The sequence below is a fragment of the Falco punctatus genome, assembly GCF_963210335.1.
Source record: "Falco punctatus genome assembly, chromosome: 4".
NCBI lineage: Eukaryota > Metazoa > Chordata > Aves > Falconiformes > Falconidae > Falco > Falco punctatus.
The window spans coordinates 66,972,825-66,993,178 of record NC_137583.1 but is presented as its reverse complement, the minus strand read 5'-3'; the positions used below and the strand labels follow the sequence as shown (position 1 = coordinate 66,993,178).

Sequence of the window (20,354 nt, the reverse complement as noted above, 5' to 3'; positions counted from 1 at the left end):
CTATATGTGAGAGACTGCCTCATGTCATAAAATGATTGTGTCAAATTGTAAATTGAGTATGTGACTTCACACTGAGAGATGAGTCATAAAACTTCTCCTTCCTATTAAAAATATACCTCACATTATTAATAGTAGAGGAGATCTGTCATGATTTAGTGTGCCGCAGGCAGAGCTCTCACAGAATGTTCCACCATGGTAAAAATAAACTATGAACAACGTATTTAGGCAAATACATGGTAGCAAATATTTATCATACAAACAATAAGTAAAATAATTTATTGTTTGTTAACTTTGAAATAGAGTTACTCATTGATTGTTTTCTTAAGTTTTAAACCAGAAAATGTTGAAGGACGTTAACTATATCTGAAAAAATTTTTGATAGCCTTTTCCAACACTGGAGAAAAAGCCACTCACAGTTCCGGTTCGCTGCATTTCAGCTGGCCAACTTGTTATTCAGAGTTCAAATATCTTTTGGACTTGTGCTAATGAACAGACCTTATATAACATTTACAATGATGTCTTGAAGACAAGTTTACTTTTGCAAACATAGGAGCCAAGATGGTAAACTGCCCTTCAAACTACTATGGCTAAATCATAATTAATGTTGTGTTTAAGATTTTTAGGGAAGTTGAGGGGAACAACTTAATCTAAAATGATAAATATGTACTGAGTTGGAGAGGCAAACTGTGGTTTTAGTCGAATTTTTAAATGTCATTATGCCACTTGTTCTCTGTTTTAAAACTTGCTGTATTCCTGCATCTTAAAGGGCTTGACCTATGCTAATAACTGTAAAGAGTTTTGAAATCCGTGGATAGAAGGTGATTTGGCAGTGTGAATCTCATTTGTGTTCTTTACAGTCTTCATTTCATATCCTGTATCTTGTTTTTCCCTCTTAGTAAAAGAAGATGAATGTGATTCTGATGCAGAGAATGAACAAAACCATGACCCTAATGTTGAAGAATTCCTTCAACAAGAAGATACAGCTGTTATCTACCCTGAAGCACCTGAGGAGGACCAGAGACAAGGCACACCAGAAGCTAGTGGTCAGGATGAAAATGGTAAATATGTCACCAGCTCTGTTGTTATGAAATAAATGGTACTATTTGACTGAAAAGTTCTGTCGTATTTCGGAAGTCAACAATGCATGCATGTATAAATTGGGGCGGGGGGAATCTTCATTAAATAGTTTTAAGAGGATGTGATTATCATGCAAAAAGCATTTCTACTTGTTTTTGTGAAACAAGAGATGCAGTGTGGTTCAGTTGTATATGTACCTAAATGGTAATCTCAAGTAACTGGAAATAAAAATTCAAGTTTTCATAAATCCATTCGGTAGCATTGCATGAAAGAACAGAATAAACATTTATTAAATGTAATGGGAGCGAAGCAAGATAGTGCGGTTTTATGTAAGAATAACTTTCTTTCTGTATTTCTAAACAAAATACCCAAAAGGTTCTATTAAATAGGAGTTCCTTTCTTAGGTAGCTGGTCTATGATGGACTTTTGGGGTTTTTTTCCTGAAAAGACAGCAGTGAAGTAAAAAGAAACTTTTTACGTGAAAATGTTTGCATGAAAAAATAATTACCTGTTCTTATTTTTAAGTAGATGTCTTTTTTTCTCTAAGGAAGTTTCATGCTTAAGGTGTTTTTCTGAGTGAGATGAGAAGTCATACTTTGTTCATTTCTTCATGAAACACTGAAGGCATCTTCATCATTAAATATTTGAAGGCAAAACCTGTTCAGACTCTGAGTTTGCATTCTGTGCTGCTATTGAAATGTTCAGCTTTCATAACCTGTGACACTGCAGTTCCAACTAGATTGTATTCCTTTATTAAAGATTTTTCACAATGAAGTAACATTCTACATAAACGGTTAGGAGTTGTGTTCCAGTCATTTAAAAAAATGTACATAATTGAACAAAAATCTTACAGTAGCTGTTATTACTGTACTCGGGTCAGAGGGAGAGGAGTGAAAGGGGTAATGCTAACAATTTTGTTATTCTCTTCCAGAGATTGTAGAAAAAAAATAAGTAAATTAAAATAGTTGAGTATTTTAAACTGTGTACATGCCTATTTATATACAGAAATAGGACATGAGTTACTAATATTTTGTGGCTTACTTTACAAGTTTTGCAAAATTTAAGTAAGATACATGCTCAACAGTACCATCTGAAAAATTACAATTCAATTAAGATTTTAATCTGTGCTTGCAGTGGCACAGATTGTCAGATTAGTTTTATAGCCTTGCAGTATGATTTCCTTGTAATCATTAAAATTACACGTTTGTATTAATAATATAAATTGGGCCTAGCTCAGTAAGTTCACAGGGAAATATTCTGAAATTCACAATGCTGAGAAATAATGTTCAGTGTTTTAATCATTTATAACAGAAAATGCCAAAAATATAATGTTATTTGCTAAAGACACATGCTGCCAAACCAAGAGAAGTGACAGAATTAGAATCTTTAGTGGCTTTGGGAAACCATTGCCATTTTGCTATTTGCTTCAGTGGAAACAGAATTTAAGTTAATGTGCTTCTGACGTTTCCACTGAGTCGTATTTGTGCTGAAATGGAGTATTCTTTGTGTCAGGTGAATTGAATTTTTGATGGAAAAAAGAGGATTAAAGGGAAGCATTCTGTATCTACTCGTGTGGGGATAGGTTCATTTTTGGATGACCTGGCTACTCCCAAGAAAATCAGAAATGGGTAGAACACAAAACCCAGTGCAATATAAGTGTTACTTTGCCTGTTACCATAACAATTGTAAAAGAAGCTATATGACAGAGAAGGTGTTGGGGTTTAGTAATGATGAAAACTGGTTTGACTCTTCCTTTTTATTGTTGAAAGGGGAATGGCATGTTCAGTAAAAATAAAGTTAGTGAATTCCACACAAACAGAATGAATTGCTACTTCATAGAGCACATAATAAATCTATGGTGATAACTGCTGTAAGAGGTCATGAACATAAATAATTCAGAAGTACTTTCTAAAGTACTGATTAATTTTGTGAGTATTAATAATGCGTATAGTACTGCAACTTCAAACGACAGTGTGTACAAATTTCCCCCTCATGCTTCAGAGCATAAAAGAGGCCTTCCAGCTTCCTCTCCTGCTTTTGCTCAGCACAGGGCATAGGAGCATCCTTGCAAAATTTCCAACCCATTTCCCTTGAAGCATGGAAGAGTAGCGTGGTTATTGGTCACACCTTAGAAATTCATAGTTCAATTAAATACAGCAAAACCTGCATTTATTTAAGCACACTTTTGTCAATTCGTAAAGGAAGTGGGGGTTTTGATCCTTTAGAAAATTAATTTTTCAAGGATAGAATAAGTTACTGTATATGGAGGATAGATATATGCTGATAAGAAGACATGGAGTTAGAAGTCCATAAATGGTGACTTCTCAGAAACAGACTTGTGAAATCTGATTTCACTTCTCCTGTACTGATACAGAAGCAACTTCATGAAAGCCAGCAGAACAGATTCCATAGATCACATTAGAATCGTATTTACAGCCTCACGTTTGATCTCTCTTCTTTCTCTCACTCAGTATGTCCTCTCTCCTTTCTGTCCTGCAGACAGTATGTCCTGCTAACAGGTACATGTCTGTGTATCATACAATCATAGTACGGTGTGGGTTGGAAAGGACCTTTAAAGCTCATCTAGTCCAGCCCCCCTGCAACGAGCAGGGACAGCTTCAAATAGATCAGGATGCTCAAAGCCCCGTCCAACCTGACCTTGAATGTTTCTAGGAATGGAGCATCTACCACCTCTCTGGGCAACCTGGTCCAGTGTTTCACCACCCTCACTGTAAAAAATTTCTTCCTAATCTATTTGTATCCACCCTCTTTTAGTTTAAAACCATTAACCCTTGTCCTGTTGCTACAGGCCCTGCCAAAAGGTTTGTCCCCATCTTTCTTGTAAGATACACCCCTTTAGGTACACTGGAAGGCCACAACAGCCCCAGCTCTCTCAGCCTTCCCTCGTAGGGGAGGTGCTGCACCCCTCTGATCATTTTTGTGGCCCTCCTCTGGACCTCCAACAGGTCCAGGTATAAGAATTATAAACCATGTTTCTAATAACTTTTTTTTTCAGTTCTCTTTTCACTAACAATTCTGTGTTAGGTAAAGAGAAAGAAAAAAGTATTCTCTGCAGCTTGCAAATATTATTTATTCCTTTAGGAGCTGCAAACAGGATGACTATTAGATGTCTCAATGATAGACTTAAATTTGTAAACAGGATTTGAGGGTTGTCTGTGATTGAGCTAACCAGATTTACAAAGATTACTAGATCTTAAACGATGTTTCACAATTTTCAGACCGCTTTTTAAACAGAAGCTGTAGTGCTGTATTGGGAAGTCCAGCAGGCTCACTGGGAGGTGTGGTTATAGGTGATCATATTGTGCCAGCCCTCTCCAGTGTACACTGGGGCAACCATACCGTACTGTAGTAATGTAATACCTGGGGGGGGCAGTTATCATTGGTCCTTTTCTAAATGAGATGGAGCTTCTAGCAGCCGCATTTTTTCTTACAGTAACATATATACATGTAAAGCACCTTTGTTGATGGTAATAAGTTTGGAAGGTATATTTATTTAATATGGTGTGTTGTCTCTCCTGTGTAGGAACACCCGATGCATTTTCCCAACTGCTTACTTGCCCATATTGTGATCGAGGGTACAAGCGTTTTACCTCTCTGAAGGAACACATTAAATATCGCCATGAAAAAAATGAAGATAACTTTAGTTGCTCCTTGTGCAGTTATACATTTGCGTACAGAACGCAGCTCGATCGCCACATGACATCACACAAATCAGGAAGAGATCAAGTAAGTGGCATTTGAATTGAATGCTCTGTAACAGCACTGTGATTTGTTATGTGGGCAAAAATGTACAGAGCAAGTAAGCTGTTCACATCCAGTTATCTACGTGCTGAAGTCCCAGTCCCGGAGCATGGACTTAAACTTGCTGCTGAAGTCAGACTTTTTCCGTAGCTGTCAAAGAATGAGATCTGAGTTCCTATGTTTTCATTCATCGGGCAATGTGGTTAGGTTTAAATTTTAATTTTCAGAAGCTCTTTATTGCATTTATAGGTAATTAGGTTTTATCTGTTCATTAGCTAACATTACATAAAAATTGTGAATCGAATCTAGTCTCAAGTGTTTTGTGATGTTCACTGAAACACATTTTTATTTCATGAATCCTCTTTAGCTAATTCAAAATTTACTGCACCCATTTTTGCCCTGAAGAAACAAACCATAGTGTTGATTCATTTGCTTGAACTGATACAGTTTTTAAATGCAATCCATGCTATAAGACAATATACCAATAATTTGTGCATAAAATACAGTGTTTCAGTACTAAATTAAGCAACAAAAAGGGCTAAAGATACTCTTAGCTTGTTTTCTCCGATTCATGGGCTTACCTGAGGGCATGGTTCCCTGAAACACCTTCCATGAGTCAGCCATCTCGTGGAGGTCCTGAGATTCTGTTCCACTCTCTCTCTTTTTCTTTTCTTCCTTTATCCCCACAATTTCCTATCATTCATCCACAAGTACATGCTTCCATAGCTTATCACAGGCACTCTGAGGCTCAGGAACCAACTGAAACTCACTGAAACAGTCAGGAATTATCCAAGGAAAAAAGATACAGATTTTCCACCACCAGGTTATAGAGGGAGGCTTGGAGATGTTGCCTTCGGAGGACAAAGCTAAAAAGATTGATACACTCCAGAGAGGCAACAGGAGAGAAACATCACAGAAAGATGCAAAAAAGTGAAAAGTGAAAAGAATGGAAATGAAAGGGAAAGGTACTTCAATGTTTCTTGCAACTCCAAACCAACAGATCTTGCGTTAAACTGAAAGGCTGTAACACAGAGTAAAGGAGAAGCTTTTTTACACATTAAGTATTAACCTCCATTCTACAAAGCATCACTAAGTCTAAAAATTTTAATGGCTTAAAAATTCATTACACATTTTTAAACCTGAATGTTTATATCCACAGGTAAATTAAATAAGAAAAACTGCTACAAGAACTGTCGGCCATCCTGCTGCAGGGATTTTACTGTCTCACGGGGTCTGGAATAACCTCGCCAGCGTATTCTGGCATGGCAGTTCTTGTTTATTCAAAAATACGTTTCCCATGAACAATTCATTTGTGTCTTGCTCTCTTATTGGCTTGGCTTTCACTTTAAAGTTACTGTTGTCTTATATACATCTTATATTTCTAACTATAAAACTTATGAATGCTTTTTGTCTAATGCTTTTTTGTGAGCTATCACATTTATTTTCAGTTTTTCCCACTAGAAGCCTAAGAGCAGCAGAAGAATAAAGTAGCTGGAGGGGCGAGAAGCCTTTCCCGTATTTGCATGTAGTTTGAATGAAAAGATGAAAATACCAAGCAAATAAACAATCTCAGAAGAATTTCTACAAAGAGAAGCTTAAATTGTATTCCTGCAGATATATTTGAATGGGTTTATACTTTTGAAGGCCCAATTGCATTTGATAAATGTTGTTTCTGTGAAGTACCTGGAACTCGGTATTATACCCATTTAGTGTGGTTTTTTCTCTAGAGCCATAGCCAGAATCAAAACGGCAATAGTTTAGATACTTAGTGAATTTGAAATGTGTATTTGTTTATGTTATTGTCACAGAGTTGTCATGTCTTCTAAATTGGCTTCATGTGCATGTACATGGTTGCATCATTTCTGTAACGGAATTTTTTTTTTTCCGTAGTAAAGTATAAACCTCCTGGTTGTGGATCTTAAACAGCTGCATATTCCAAACTTAATATCTTATTCTTAAAGAACTTCAGCTGAAAGTAGATTATTTGGATAACTCTGTTAGCTGGTTGATGTCCAGCATGTGACTATTGTGTAATTGGTCTGTACTGGAAAGCAATGAGCAAAGGTAATGTCTAGTGTACTGAAGGTATGTGCACACCGTGCCTCCCTCTGAGGAAGGGGGAAATACGCCAAACTGCAGCTACCTCTGCTCCAGCAGAGAGCTGAAAGCCATCCTACACCTTCTCCTTCATCCATCCCTCCTCCCCATCCCTGTTGTCCCTCATGGCTCCCCTGGCTGCTTCTACACTACTAATGGTTGGTAGGAGGCAATGCTGCATATGTATCATCTGCTTACGCATGTGAAGCACCAAAAAAGCTCTTGAAGTATGAAAAAGTTCTTCTTATATTTGTATTATTTTTCTTCTTATCAATTTACAAAGCACCCATAGGTAGTCTGTTAAAATTTCATATTGCCATGGACACCGCTGAGAAACGGCAGTTCTTGAAGACCATGGTCAAACTGTGAAAAAAAATCCCGATGTACCTGTAATTCCCATCTTCCAAATAACTTTTGAGGACTCCCATTAATTACTTTTGGTTCTCTGGTATAAAAGGGTGGACTTTAGTCCTAAGCACAGTAAATACTTGATGTAGGGGTGTATATGTAGCTAGTTACAGACTTTAATGCTGATGTTTCTTCTTTCAGTCCTTAAAGGAATGCGGAGGAATATTTTTTGAATGCTGTGGTTAATTCTTTAATGAGCATAAAACAGCAGTTATGCACAGTGCCTTAAAAATATATATTGCACATTAGAGGGGAAAAAAAAAAAAAAGTCGTCAGTTTAACAGTACTGAAAGGGGAGGAAACTAAGAAAATGAAGGTGAAAGACTATCAAGGATGGTACTTTAGGAAAGAGTTATGGTTTTCTCAGTTTTAAAGAAGATCCTGGAGAGTAACTCTGAGGATGCCCCAGATTTGGGAAAAAGAAAAGTATAGGACAGGCAGCAAGAAAGTTGAATAAGGAATTACAACTATAAGAAGGTAAGGCAAAATAGATTGGAACAGTGCCTAGCAGAAAGGTCAAAGCAGCTTATAGCTATGACCAGGAAAACAGGAAAATGCGTTAAAAATTTGGTAAGAGAAATGTGGGCTTCCATGCCTTGGAGGCAGAACATTGCATTTTAAAGACCGGAACAGAAACATTTCTGACAGACTGAATACATGCACTAGTATTTAGTATGAATATTTATGTAGTTCAGCATCTGCAGTAGCTGTATGTATGCTGAGATCCTTTAACTTGTGTAATCTCAAGTCAAACAGTAGTAACTGATTCTCTGCAGGCTTAAGTAAATCCTGACACGGTCCTCTAGACTCAGTGAAGTTGGATCATTAAAGTGAAATGCAGCAAGTCAGGCACAATCATCTAGAACATCATCTTCAAGGGACTTAGTTAAACAAAGCTGAAAAGCCGTTTGGACTAGCAAAAGACAGCCGACAAACCCAGGAGTAAGGGTCAAGTGCTAATCAGGATAAATCAGAGTGGAGACCTCACTGCAGAGCCTGGGAGGAGGTGGGAAGGAGCCCACCCCCAGGAGGGTGGGAGCCGTATATGCTGGGAGGTAAAAACTGCAGCTTAACCCAGTGCTTATCCCAAGGGAACTGTCAAATTAGAGTACTTGGAAGCAATTTAGATTATCTTGTTTCAATTTGTCTTCTGTTAGCATCTGTATGCAGGAGAACAGGGTGTAGAACGGGGAGGGTTGATAATTTGGACAGCATATCTCATAGCGGAGTTGTCAGACTTTCATCCAGCAAACTGCACGGCTGTGGGTTCTTCAGATCTAAAGGTGTAAAACAGAACAGGAGCATCATCCTGCCTTTTTATTTGTCACTGCTTCTCCCTCGCAGATCTCAGCCCCCGCTGCCCCGTCGGTACTTGGGGAATAGCCTCAGCACTGGCTGAGCGTCTGCTCCCAGCGCTGCCAACCGCAGCAGACCAGAACTAGGTGTAGGAGCTCCCCGCCACGGTTTCACACCAGGGGAGGTCAAGGCACAGCCAGGTCGTGGTGGCTGCCCATATGCAGGCTGTTTCCTCAGACTACATGAATAGCTCTATTAATGAGTTTATGAAAATACTTGCCCCGGTTACCAAAAATCTGCAGCTGCATCCAAATGGTGGTAGGGTATCGTTTTGCAGAGTGAGTTCTACTTAGAAAGGACCCGCTGTTTTTTTTAAATAGACAATTTGAACAGAAAAAAACCTAATTACTCCACTTCATGTTGGCAGTTAAGCTGCTCCAACTTCTAAAATGTATGTAATTTTTGTCTTCAAAAATGACACATTCAGAGATTTATACGGTTTGTGATAAAATTATCCATCTTGCATATAAATATTGCATATATATAACATATATTTACATGTCTTTCTTCATAGTTTTGCTTTATTAAGACTAGTATAACATACAGGTAAATTAAAAAGAACTTGGAGCTTAACATTAAATGCTCTCACGAGGCAAAATATAACAAAAATAACCACAGAGTTTCAATGCAAATAGTGAAGAGGTTTGATGTTGTGTACTTGGGGAAATCCCTCCATATTATTATTTGTTTTAATTTAGGTTTTTTCATTTACTTTGAGACTTATTTGTGCCTGAGAGTGCCTTTGTTGTCACTGAGCCATCTTGTCTTGAGCAATCCTGTGGCATCATTACTTAGAGAAATTCAAAGCCAACAGTAAGCACTGGAAGCCTGTAAATGGAAAAATCAAGTCAACTGATTAAACTTTAAACAGGCTTTCATACGCTTTAATGTTTCTCTGTCCTGCGTGACATATTCTGTGGGTGGTGAGTTTGGGGGTTTTGTTGGGTTTTTTGCTTTCACAAATAGAATTAGCATACATCTTGGAACTTCTTACTCACAAAACATGTTAGTGCAAGCTTCATCTGGAGATAGGAGATGGGGCAAGTATATTTTGGGGTTTGGTTTGGGTTGTTCTTTTTTTACTGTACCACATTTATTCAGAAGATACATATGGTTCAGTTTTAACCTGACTTGTAATTTGTTTCTTTTTCATGTATAACACATACCACCTTCAGTCTCTTAAAATTATGATTAAATCTTTTCAGTATTCTATTGTGTTTTCTGTGTTATGATGTGAAAATACAAGCTATTTTTCTAACATGCTGTCCTGTGCAATAATTATTAATTCTTTCTTACAGAGACATGTGACGCAGTCCAGTGGTAATCGAAAATTCAAGTGCACTGAATGTGGAAAAGCTTTTAAATATAAACATCACCTAAAGGAGCACCTACGAATCCACAGTGGTAAATAAACCAAGCATTGAATTGTGTAATAATGTTGCCATTTCTACTCTTTATAACTTTGATGTGATACCAGTCTTGTAAGTCGAAGTTTAAAATACTAGTGTTTCCCTTTTTTTTCCCCCCTCTGGGACTCTGTAAGCACAGACTGCAGCCTTCAGCTGTTTGCGGGAAATGTGCAGAATAACTCAAGAGGATTTACAGTTGCAGCTTAAGCTCAGACAGTTAAAGAAAATTTCACTTGTGGCAGAAGAAATGGGGCATCCTTCTGCTCCTTTTTCACTTGTGGGACAGAAGAACCATGCTTCTTACTGTGGCTGTGATTGTCGTCATTCAAGACGAGTTGCATTAAAGTAGCTTCAGGGCACAGGTTGTGATATACTGCCACAACAGTTTCAGTTTATAAGAAAAGTTCCAATTTATAAGAAATTCAATATATAATAATATAAGTTAAATGTGCTCACTCTAAAGATATTCTCAATATCTGTCTTCAACCCAGATTTACCCATTGACAGAAAGTCTGAAAACAAGTTTTTAGGCCACCTTTTCCTTTCTTATCAGTTGCTCAGCCATGATAATAGCAATGAAGTGTGCACCTAACATAGAAGTCCTCCCTCAGCAAACACCATCTTGATTTCATTTCCAGAGTGTAGTGGCGCTGTGCCTGTAAATGGGAAAGCCTCTGTCAATGTACTTTTCAATCTGAAGCCAGCCAACTGTTTCAGCTCTTTCCTTTTCCTCTGTAGCACGGCTGCCCTGAAAAGCCAGCTCTTACTAGTGGTGTAATGATTGCATAGCTGTGTGCCTCTTCCTGGCAATATAACTTGACATTCATCTCTGAAGGCAAATATACATCTATATTCTACATGTGTCTGGTTTCCCTTTACTTAAACTTTGCCTGGTTTTCAGCTGATGAGTATTGTAGGAAGATATGAATATACTGTATTTGAGTTTGCCGCAATAATATGTGCATAGCATTTATGGCATGTTCTATTTAGTTAATCAAATTCTGATTTTTTTCCATTCTGAAGTAGCTTACGCTATTTTTCCATTCTGAAGTTAGTAGTGGTACTACTTCAATGGAGTTTAACGAAATCTGCAAGTATCAAATAGGTTTATTTATGCTATAATTTACTGGGAAATACTGGAACATATTGTTATCACGTGGGCTCCATCCTGTGCTAGTAGATCACAAACTTATTAAAGGACCCTAGGATCAGAGCTATAGATTACGTAATTACTCTCACTGTTGAATTCACTATGTAAGATACTTCTTTTTCCCTAGAATTCTTTGAAAGGTCATTTTGATGTGTTTTTTTCTAGTTACTTTGCTTGATGAAGGTACATTGTAACCTAGTAAACTGTTGCATATGCCTTCTTTTTTCTTCTTTTTTACCTTTAGGAGAGAAGCCATATGAGTGCCCAAACTGCAAGAAACGTTTTTCCCATTCTGGTTCATACAGTTCACACATAAGCAGTAAGAAGTGTATTGGTTTGATGCCCGTGAATGGTCGAGCCCGGTCAGGGCTCAAGACGTCTCAGTGCTCGTCCCCTTCCCTTTCTGCATCACCAGGTAGCCCAGCAAGACCACAGATACGACAAAAGATAGAAAATAAACCCTTGCAAGAGCAACTTCCTGTTAACCAAATTAAAACTGAACCTGTGGATTATGAATTCAAGCCCATAGTGGTTGCTTCAGGAATTAATTGTTCAACCCCTTTGCAGAATGGGGTTTTTAGTGGTGGTAGCCCATTGCAGGCAACCAGTTCTCCTCAGGGTGTGGTGCAAGCTGTTGTTCTACCAACAGTAGGTCTGGTGTCTCCCATAAGCATCAACTTAAGTGACATTCAAAATGTACTTAAAGTGGCAGTGGATGGTAATGTAATAAGGCAAGTATTGGAAAACAATCATGCTAATCTTGCGTCCAAAGAACAAGAAACAATCAACAATACATCTATACAACAAGCTGGCCATTCCCTCATTTCAGCTATCAGTCTTCCTTTGGTTGACCAAGATGGGACAACCAAAATTATCATCAACTACAGCTTGGAGCAGCCAAGTCAACTTCAGGTTGTTCCGCAAAATCTAAAAAAAGAAAACTCTGTTCCTACAAATAGTTGCAAAAATGAAAAACTACCAGAAGATCTTACAGTGAAGTCTGAGAAAGATAAGAACTTTGAAGGAGAGACCAATGATAGCACTTGTCTTCTTTGTGATGACTGTCCAGGAGATCTTAATGCACTTCAAGAATTAAAGCACTATGATACGAAAAATCCTCCTCAGCTTCCTCAGCCCAGTGGAACAGAAGCTGAGAAGCCTGACTCCCCTGTCCCACCAGAAACTGGGGAGAACAACTTATCTCCTGGTCAGCCACCTTTAAAGAACCTTTTATCGCTCCTAAAAGCATATTATGCATTAAATGCACAACCAAGCGCAGAAGAGCTTTCAAAAATAGCCGATTCAGTAAACCTACCACTGGATGTGGTAAAAAAGTGGTTTGAAAAAATGCAAGCTGGACAAATTTCTGTGCAGTCTTCTGGACCATCTTCTCCTGAACAAGTTAAATTAAGCAGTCCCACAGATAATGATGAGCAAACAGCAACTACAAATGTAAGCAAACCCCAGAACAGCACAAATAACTCACAAAATCCTGTCAGTACAACAAAATCTCAGACTTTACCAGGGGGATCAACTCTGAATGGTTCACGCAGTAGCACGCCATCCCCATCGCCACTAAACCTTTCTTCATCACGAAATTCACAGGGTTATACGTACACAGCAGAGGGCGTACAAGAAGAGCCACAAATTGAACCTCTTGACCTTTCGCTACCAAAGCAACATGGAGAACTATTGGAAAGATCTACCATAACTAGTGTTTACCAGAACAGTGTTTATTCTGTCCAAGAAGAACCTTTGAACTTAACTTGTGCAAAAAAAGAACCACAAAAGGACAACAGTATTACAGACTCTGATCCTATTGTAAATGTAATCCCACCAAGTGCCAATCCCATAAATATTGCTATACCTACAGTCACTGCCCAGTTACCTACAATTGTTGCCATTGCTGACCAGAACAGTGTTCCATGCTTGAGAGCTCTCGCTGCCAATAAGCAAACCATTTTGATTCCACAGGTGGCTTACACGTATTCTACTACAGTTAGTCCTGCAGTTCAAGAAACACCACCAAAACAGACCCAAGCCAGTGGAAATCAGGTACTTCGGTCCCTGTATTCCTGCATGTGGTGTGTGATGTGTTCATTCTGTATCCATGCAGAAAACTGTCAAGATAAATTAAATAAAAATGTAAATATAAGCTATCAGGTTTATTCGGCTTTATTGTTGATGGGTGATAGATGTTACTGTTAAGTCCTCTGCAAAGCTAGTTAGCTCAGGCAGCTTGACAGAAACTGACTGTTTCTGTTCCAGACTGACAGAAACTTTATGTTTCTGTGTGTGGACGAGTCAGTTCTTCACCATATTCAGTCATTCAAAGCGTCTTCTAGGGCATTAGTGCTCAGTGTTTTAAAGACAGCTCAGTGCTCCTGATCTGAAAGCAAAGCAAGGCCATGGCCTGTGTTTCTTACTGGTTCTGTATCTCCTCCTTCCCCGCCTCCGGAGAGTAAACTCTGGAACTTTTGGCTACTCCCTTCGCGCTGCTCTGCTTTCTTGGCTTGCAGAGTAGCTGGATTCATCCTACACCGTAATGGCACTTTAAGCAAAATTCAGGAGTATTCTCAACTGAAAGTCGGGCAGATACCTTCTTCACCTGCCAATCCTGTATCCTGCCCTGTTCCTCCCTGGGCACATCCAGATGTGATCTAATCGGAGTCAATCCTCCGGAGCAACACCTGTGCGTGTTGAGGTGGGGATGGAGCAGCATAGAAAAGCGGCTTACATGAAGACTGAGAGTTTCTAATTAACGCTTAGAAATTGGCTGTTTAGCATTTCACACAGGCTTCTGTATTGCCAGAGACTGAGGAGCCTTAAAGAGTTATGAGGTTGTTTATATGTTAAAGTTTATGACAGACAACGTTTGAGCTAGCTAACATGTACATTTTCATGTTCAGAGCTGACGATATATGGTAAAATTAATTCTGTGTGTAGTGAAACTGCCGATACCGGTAGAAAATACTGGGCTTCTTAAAGATGAGCTTCAGCACTTGAAGTGCTTAGAAATAGGCAACACTTATGATATTTTTTTAAACTTCTTATTAATGAAACTTTTGAAGTCCCCCAGATTTTGGGTTAAGTAGTATTTGTGGTGGTTTTATGAAGAAGAGGGTAGTCAAATATGTAAATCCAAATGGTAATTTAAATAGCTTTTTGTGAAAACTTCATCAAAAAATACGGTCTTAACTTCCACAAAATCTGCGAGGTGGCAAAATGTGGGTGGCAAACATTAGTTGAAAAATGCAGTTAGATATTGAATCTGCTCTTCCAATTTCCTGAGGTACTTTATAGGTGTGTAATTTTACTTTCCTTCCTAATATTGCATTTTTTATAGGCCCTAAAACATGATGTGTCAGTGTAGCTTAGACCTGGCCAACACTCAGATTTGGATGTGATTAGTCAGTCCCAGTGAGATTTCTGCATCTGTATGGTGGCGGGGACTGCAAAGCAAAGTGACGCAGTGAAAGATATTTTTTGACTATTGAAGCCTAAACAATTTTGTTCGGCTGTTTACGGAACTGAATGAGAATAACAGTGCAACTTCAGCTTACATTTTATGAACTGTGTGCTGCGTTAGTGCATTTTTTTTAACTGAACTCAATCTTTTTTGTAATTTTTTTAAGGATGAAAGGCAAGACACTAGCTCAGAAGGAGTATCGAATGTAGAAGATCAAAATGATTCTGATTCAACACCCCCAAAGAAAAAGATGAGAAAGACAGAAAATGGGATGTATGCATGTGATCTATGTGACAAAATATTCCAGAAGAGCAGCTCATTATTGAGACATAAGTATGAACACACAGGTATGTACTAGGAAAAGCAGTTTCAGACTGTTAGTTCATTGGTGGTGTGTAACGGATAATCTCAACTGGAATCCAGCTCTCAGAAAGCGTAGGGAAGTGTAGTAGTCCCTTTTACCGTCTGTGCTCAGCTTTCTTCAGAAACCTATGCTTTGTATATTTGTTTTGACAGGACTGCAGTTCTCTGTTTCTTTAAATTTGTAAGACCTAAACCTTGAATAGAAAAAGGGGAGTTTCTTCCATCTGGCTCATGGATGATCATCTGCGAGCCCAGCCTGTAATCGAGGATGTATTACTTCCAATTTACCTTGCCTGGTTATAAATTAAGAAAAATTAAAAATTAAAAAACATAAATTAAGAAAAAAGGATCGTGTGTGTGTATGATACTTTACATGAAAGGCAGTGTATCTATCTAGCATGAAGGATTTTCAAAGTGAGCCACATTTGTAATGATTTTCCACCAATTACGACGGAAAAGACCCTTAACATCGTGGAGTCCAACTTAACCTGGCACTGCCAAGTCCACCACTAAACCATGTCCCCAAGTGCCACGTCTGCATGCCTTTTAAATACCTCCAGGGATGGTGATTCAACTGCTTCCCTGGGCAGCCTGGCAACCCTTTCAGTGAAGAAATTTTTCCTAGTATCCAACCTAAATCTCCCCTGGCACAACTTGAGGCTGTTTCCTGTCATCCTTTCATTTGTTACTTGGGAAGAGAGACCAACACCGACCTTTGGCATATGCTGACGTGGCAGTGGTGATCATCTGTATAGGGTGACCAAAAAACTGCTGTCTTATTTTTGTCTCCATCTTTTATATCTAGGCTAAGACCATGCAAAGTTGCTTTGCGTAACAACTTTTGAGTGTGGAAATCAAAAGTAGCATTACCAGGCTCCTGCTACATTTATCAGAGACTTCAAAAAGAAGGCAACAAAGTAGAAAGCTGGAAAACAGAGCAGAAAGAGAACTAAATGAAACAAAGCAGATTTTTCTTCTTAACATATGTGTAGTCAGCCTGTTTTGTACATAAGGCATTTACCTGTGCCAGCCTAGATTTTAGAATGTTTTTCCCTTTACCTATAACACGGAAGAAGGACTTAGTACTCAAAAACCGACATAAAAGCATAGTTGATTTAAAATTTTCATCAATATAGAAAAGTTAAAATGTATTTTAGGCAGAATGTTTACTGCAAGAAAAATGTCTCCTTTTCTAAGTTACTTATACTGGCACTTTTTTGTGCTGAAAGTTACATCTGAGAATCTGTTTGTCCTTCTATGCTCAGTTTTCCTAAAAAAACTTACTAATTACCCGTGTAATTGTGACAATGTACCCTTGCACCCTCATCCTTTGGGCTTAGGTGAGAAACTCAGGCTGATAATGCATGGAGTGAACATCTTGTTAAATGAAATTATTAATTGTTGGTAATACATTCACCAACAGCATTTTATGGTGAAAACAACAGTATAAATTTGTAAAACTTCAGCTACAAGATGTCCAATTGTGCTTTATTTTGTAGGTAAAAGACCTCACGAGTGTGGAATCTGTAAAAAAGCATTTAAACACAAACACCATTTGATCGAACACATGCGACTGCATTCTGGGGAAAAACCCTACCAATGTGACAAATGTGGAAAGCGGTTTTCACACTCGGGGTCTTACTCTCAACACATGAATCATCGCTACTCCTATTGCAAAAGAGAGGCAGAAGAGCGTGACAGCACGGAACAGGAGGAGCCAGGCCAGGAGGCCCTCAATAACGAGCATGCTGGTGCCAGGGCATCTCCATCGCAGATCGACTCGGATGAGAGAGAGAGTCTAACCAGGGAAGAAGAGGAAGACAGTGAAAAAGAGGAAGAGGAGGAGGAAGAAAAAGAGATAGAAGGACTTCAGGAAGAAAAAGAATGTAGGAAACTACAAGAAGTTGAGGATGAGGAAGAAGAGGAGGAAGAGGAAGAAGAAGAGGAAGAGGAAGAAGGGAAAACTCAAGGTAGCAAGAATGATGAAGCTGTAAATCAAGCAAGCAATGCAGAACCAGAAGTTATACAGAATAATGGGCAGGTGTCAGAAGAAAAAAACAAATAAAGCTTAAATGATAGTTTTTTCTATAAGGAAAAAAAAAATTGGTAATGAAGTTCATTCTATATTATACATGCTTTTCATGGAAACACAGTAGCCTGCATACTGTGATTTCTGTTCACTACTGTGTAAAAAAATATATATATAAAAAAAAAGAAAAAGAAAAAAAAAAGAAATCCAGGTGTGCCTGAACCTCAAACTTAGTAATTTTTCACACAGTTTTCAAAGGTAGGAACAAGTTTATAACATGAAGCAGATTAGAAAAATACAGTGACTCTGGAAGCAAAGATTTAACAGGTTTTAGGAAACCTGATTTATTAGACAAGCATCTGGCATCGTTTGTTTTATCAGTATTAATTTTCATTCTTAAGTTGATTAATTTGTAAGCTGTACAATTGGGAGAGATTTATATGATTTTTTTTTTTTTTATGGTAAAACATTTCCTAGATCCGCTTCAGTATTTTCTTATGTTTTAAAATGTGAGAACTTCTGCACTACAAAATTCCCTTTTGCAGAAACCTGTAATGCAGTTGCAAACAGTGCTTGGCTACCTTTGTAAATTCAACCTAGAAGGTAGCGGTTTATGACATTAGATGTTGTAGTAGAGCATATTATCATTTAAAGTGTATTGTTAGCCTTAAGAAAGCAGATGATAGAAGAACTGAAGTTTCTTACTCGTGATTAAAAATGTAGTTGAAAAGATTGTCGTTGAGTTCTGATTGCAGGGACTAACAGTGTTAATACTGGTAAGGACAGCAAAGTCGTCAAAATCAGTGTTTGTAATTGTGTTTTGAGTATGTAGTAACGATATGAAGGATATGATATGAAGCTTTGTATCTCCTTTGGCCTTATGCAAGACCTGTGTGCTGTAAGTGCCATTTATCAGTATTACAAAGGCTCTAAGCAGCCTTTATCCAATGTGTGGCCTACAATAACTAGCATTTGTTGATTTGTATCAAACTTCTAAACTAATCATGGGGAAAAAAACACTCAGCCATCAGAGAAGTAAGAACACTGGTATATTTCATTATTTAATTATTTGGTGGTATTTTGGGTTAATACCTGACTTGCAGAATTTCTCTACAATAATTACAAGGGAAATTTTCTAATCTGCTTTATTGCTTTATTGGTTTACTTTAATTTCAGACACATACATGACATGTTATCTGGCTCATAAGTATTTTCAAATGTTAGTTATTATGGACCCCATTTATTAACAATGTTAGCTGATTTTTACCTATCAGTATTATTTTATTTCTTTTAGTTTATAGATCTGTGCAACATTTTGTACTGTATGTCTTCAAACCTGGCAGTATTAATACCCTTCTTACTGACATATGTACCTTTTTAGTTTTAGAAAACTTTTATATTTATGTGTCTTATTTTTATATTTCTTTATTTATTACACAGTGTAGTGTATAATACTGTAGTTTGTATTAATACAATAATATATTTTAGTATGAAAATTTGGAAAGTTGATAAGATTTAAAGTAGAGATGCAATCGGTTCTCTTGCATTGAGATTTGATTTAACAGTGTTATGTTAACATTTATACTTGCCTTGGACTGTAGAACAGAAGAATTAAAATGGGAATGTATTAATTTTACAATTGCAATCAATTCATTTTACCTTTACCCAGTTTTTAATATAAAGCTCTTAAATTTTGAAATTCACTGTGTGACTAATAGCATGATGCTCTGCAGTTTTATTAAGAGATTAGTCTAACCATAAAACTCTCATTTCCTTAGTAAGCCAAATTAGAATAATCTTATAAACAGTGTTGGGAACAATATTTAACATTTTTGTGCCAATTTGTTCCTGTATTCATGTATGTATGTTACAAATCTGAAACTTCATTTTTAAGTTCCTTGTTACATCATGGTCATTTTCTAGTTTTTTACCAGACTCCCCATCTCACAATAAAATGCGTCAACAAGTCTGACTTGCTGTCATTATTCTGGTAATTTAGAAAAACATTTTTAAGTTACTTCTATGAGATGTTACTCAGACACAGTTCCTGCTTCAGTGTCGATACTCAGTTTCAATTGTACCTAAGGAGCACGTAAGTGAAAGGTTTGGCTGTGTGCAGGCAAAGGGGTTGCTACTTTAGTTTATTGATTTACTAATGCTAGTAGAACAACTGAGTTTTCAAAACGAACCATGTGGTTTTGTGATTATTTTTTTCCTCTTGTATCTGTCTAATACACAGTTTAATGCTCTTTCAATAAGACTGCTTTTAAAGGAAGTAAGTCTGTAACTGTTTACTTCATTTAGCAATAAGCTGGTGAAAAGGTTGGTGTATATTTTGCTGTTGAACTTTCCAAAGACATGGCACCAACATTAGATATATATCATTTCAGTAATGAAAGTATAAAAACTTGAATGTTGTATTACATACGCATGTTTACAGTGTTTTGGAGTTTAAGCAAAGTTTTGAGACTGTTCTTTGAGCAAAGTTCTGTTCCTTAATGATCACTAAAAGGGGATTTCAGTTGTTAATTTGGGGTTTTTTTACATGAACATCATATAAGTTATTTTATATTCACATATCTAAGTTTTGACTAATTCTCAGTCTTACTATCTCAACTTTAATACATGCAAAGGATTTATCCCATATATTAGTTGTTTTACTTTGTCTGTATTTTGCTGTACAGTGTACCAAATGTTGCACTTTTATGTAGAGTAACCTCCTAACTTAGTCATGTCATTGAGATAAACATGAGAAAGCTGTTTAAAAAAAAATAACCATTTACATTGTGTTAAAAATGTTGCCTTGTAATTATTATCATAAAAGAATCAATCAGGTAGCTCAGGATTTCTTGCAGGTAAAGCTGGCTCGGCTCTGCTCTAGGTAGTGAAGTTTACCCTTTTTGAAACTATGTTAAGATTTTTCACATTTTTCATATTCCAGGAACACCTTACTTGTCTATAGTAATAAACCCAGTGAGACATTTGTTGAAGTGGGAAAATTTTGCTGTCTTTAGTAATAGAACAAAGAATTTTAATAAATCCAAGGTTACTCACATAAGTGACAGCTGCATGTTAAAGGCCAGTAACTTCGATTTCCAGAACCTTAAATGAAGCTAGAGAAACTGTGCTTGGATAGAGAGCAAAGTCCAGGCAATTTTGATTCAGGAAATGTCATCGGGTTTGGGAGGAAAAAAATTTATATTCATTACTTAGCCTGTGAAACCGTTATTAACG

The 20,354-nt window shown here is 37.4% G+C and overlaps 1 protein-coding gene across 2 annotated transcripts in view; it reads left to right on the top strand.

Annotated features, from left to right (window-relative positions):
* ZEB1 (zinc finger E-box binding homeobox 1) overlaps positions 1 to 19,092 on the top strand; it is a 126,408-nt gene extending 107,316 nt beyond the window's left edge. For both annotated transcript variants that reach the window (XM_080384297.1, XM_080384298.1), the window contains exons 4-9: positions 897 to 1,058; positions 4,622 to 4,824; positions 9,999 to 10,104; positions 11,504 to 13,314; positions 14,895 to 15,075; positions 16,591 to 19,092. In XM_080384297.1, coding sequence (XP_080240423.1) covers positions 897 to 1,058; positions 4,622 to 4,824; positions 9,999 to 10,104; positions 11,504 to 13,314; positions 14,895 to 15,075; positions 16,591 to 17,156 — 3,029 coding nt within the window. In that variant the 3' untranslated portion in view covers positions 17,157 to 19,092. The remainder of the gene's footprint in view (positions 1 to 896; positions 1,059 to 4,621; positions 4,825 to 9,998; positions 10,105 to 11,503; positions 13,315 to 14,894; positions 15,076 to 16,590) is intronic.
* Positions 19,093 to 20,354: the final 1,262 nt, after the last annotated feature.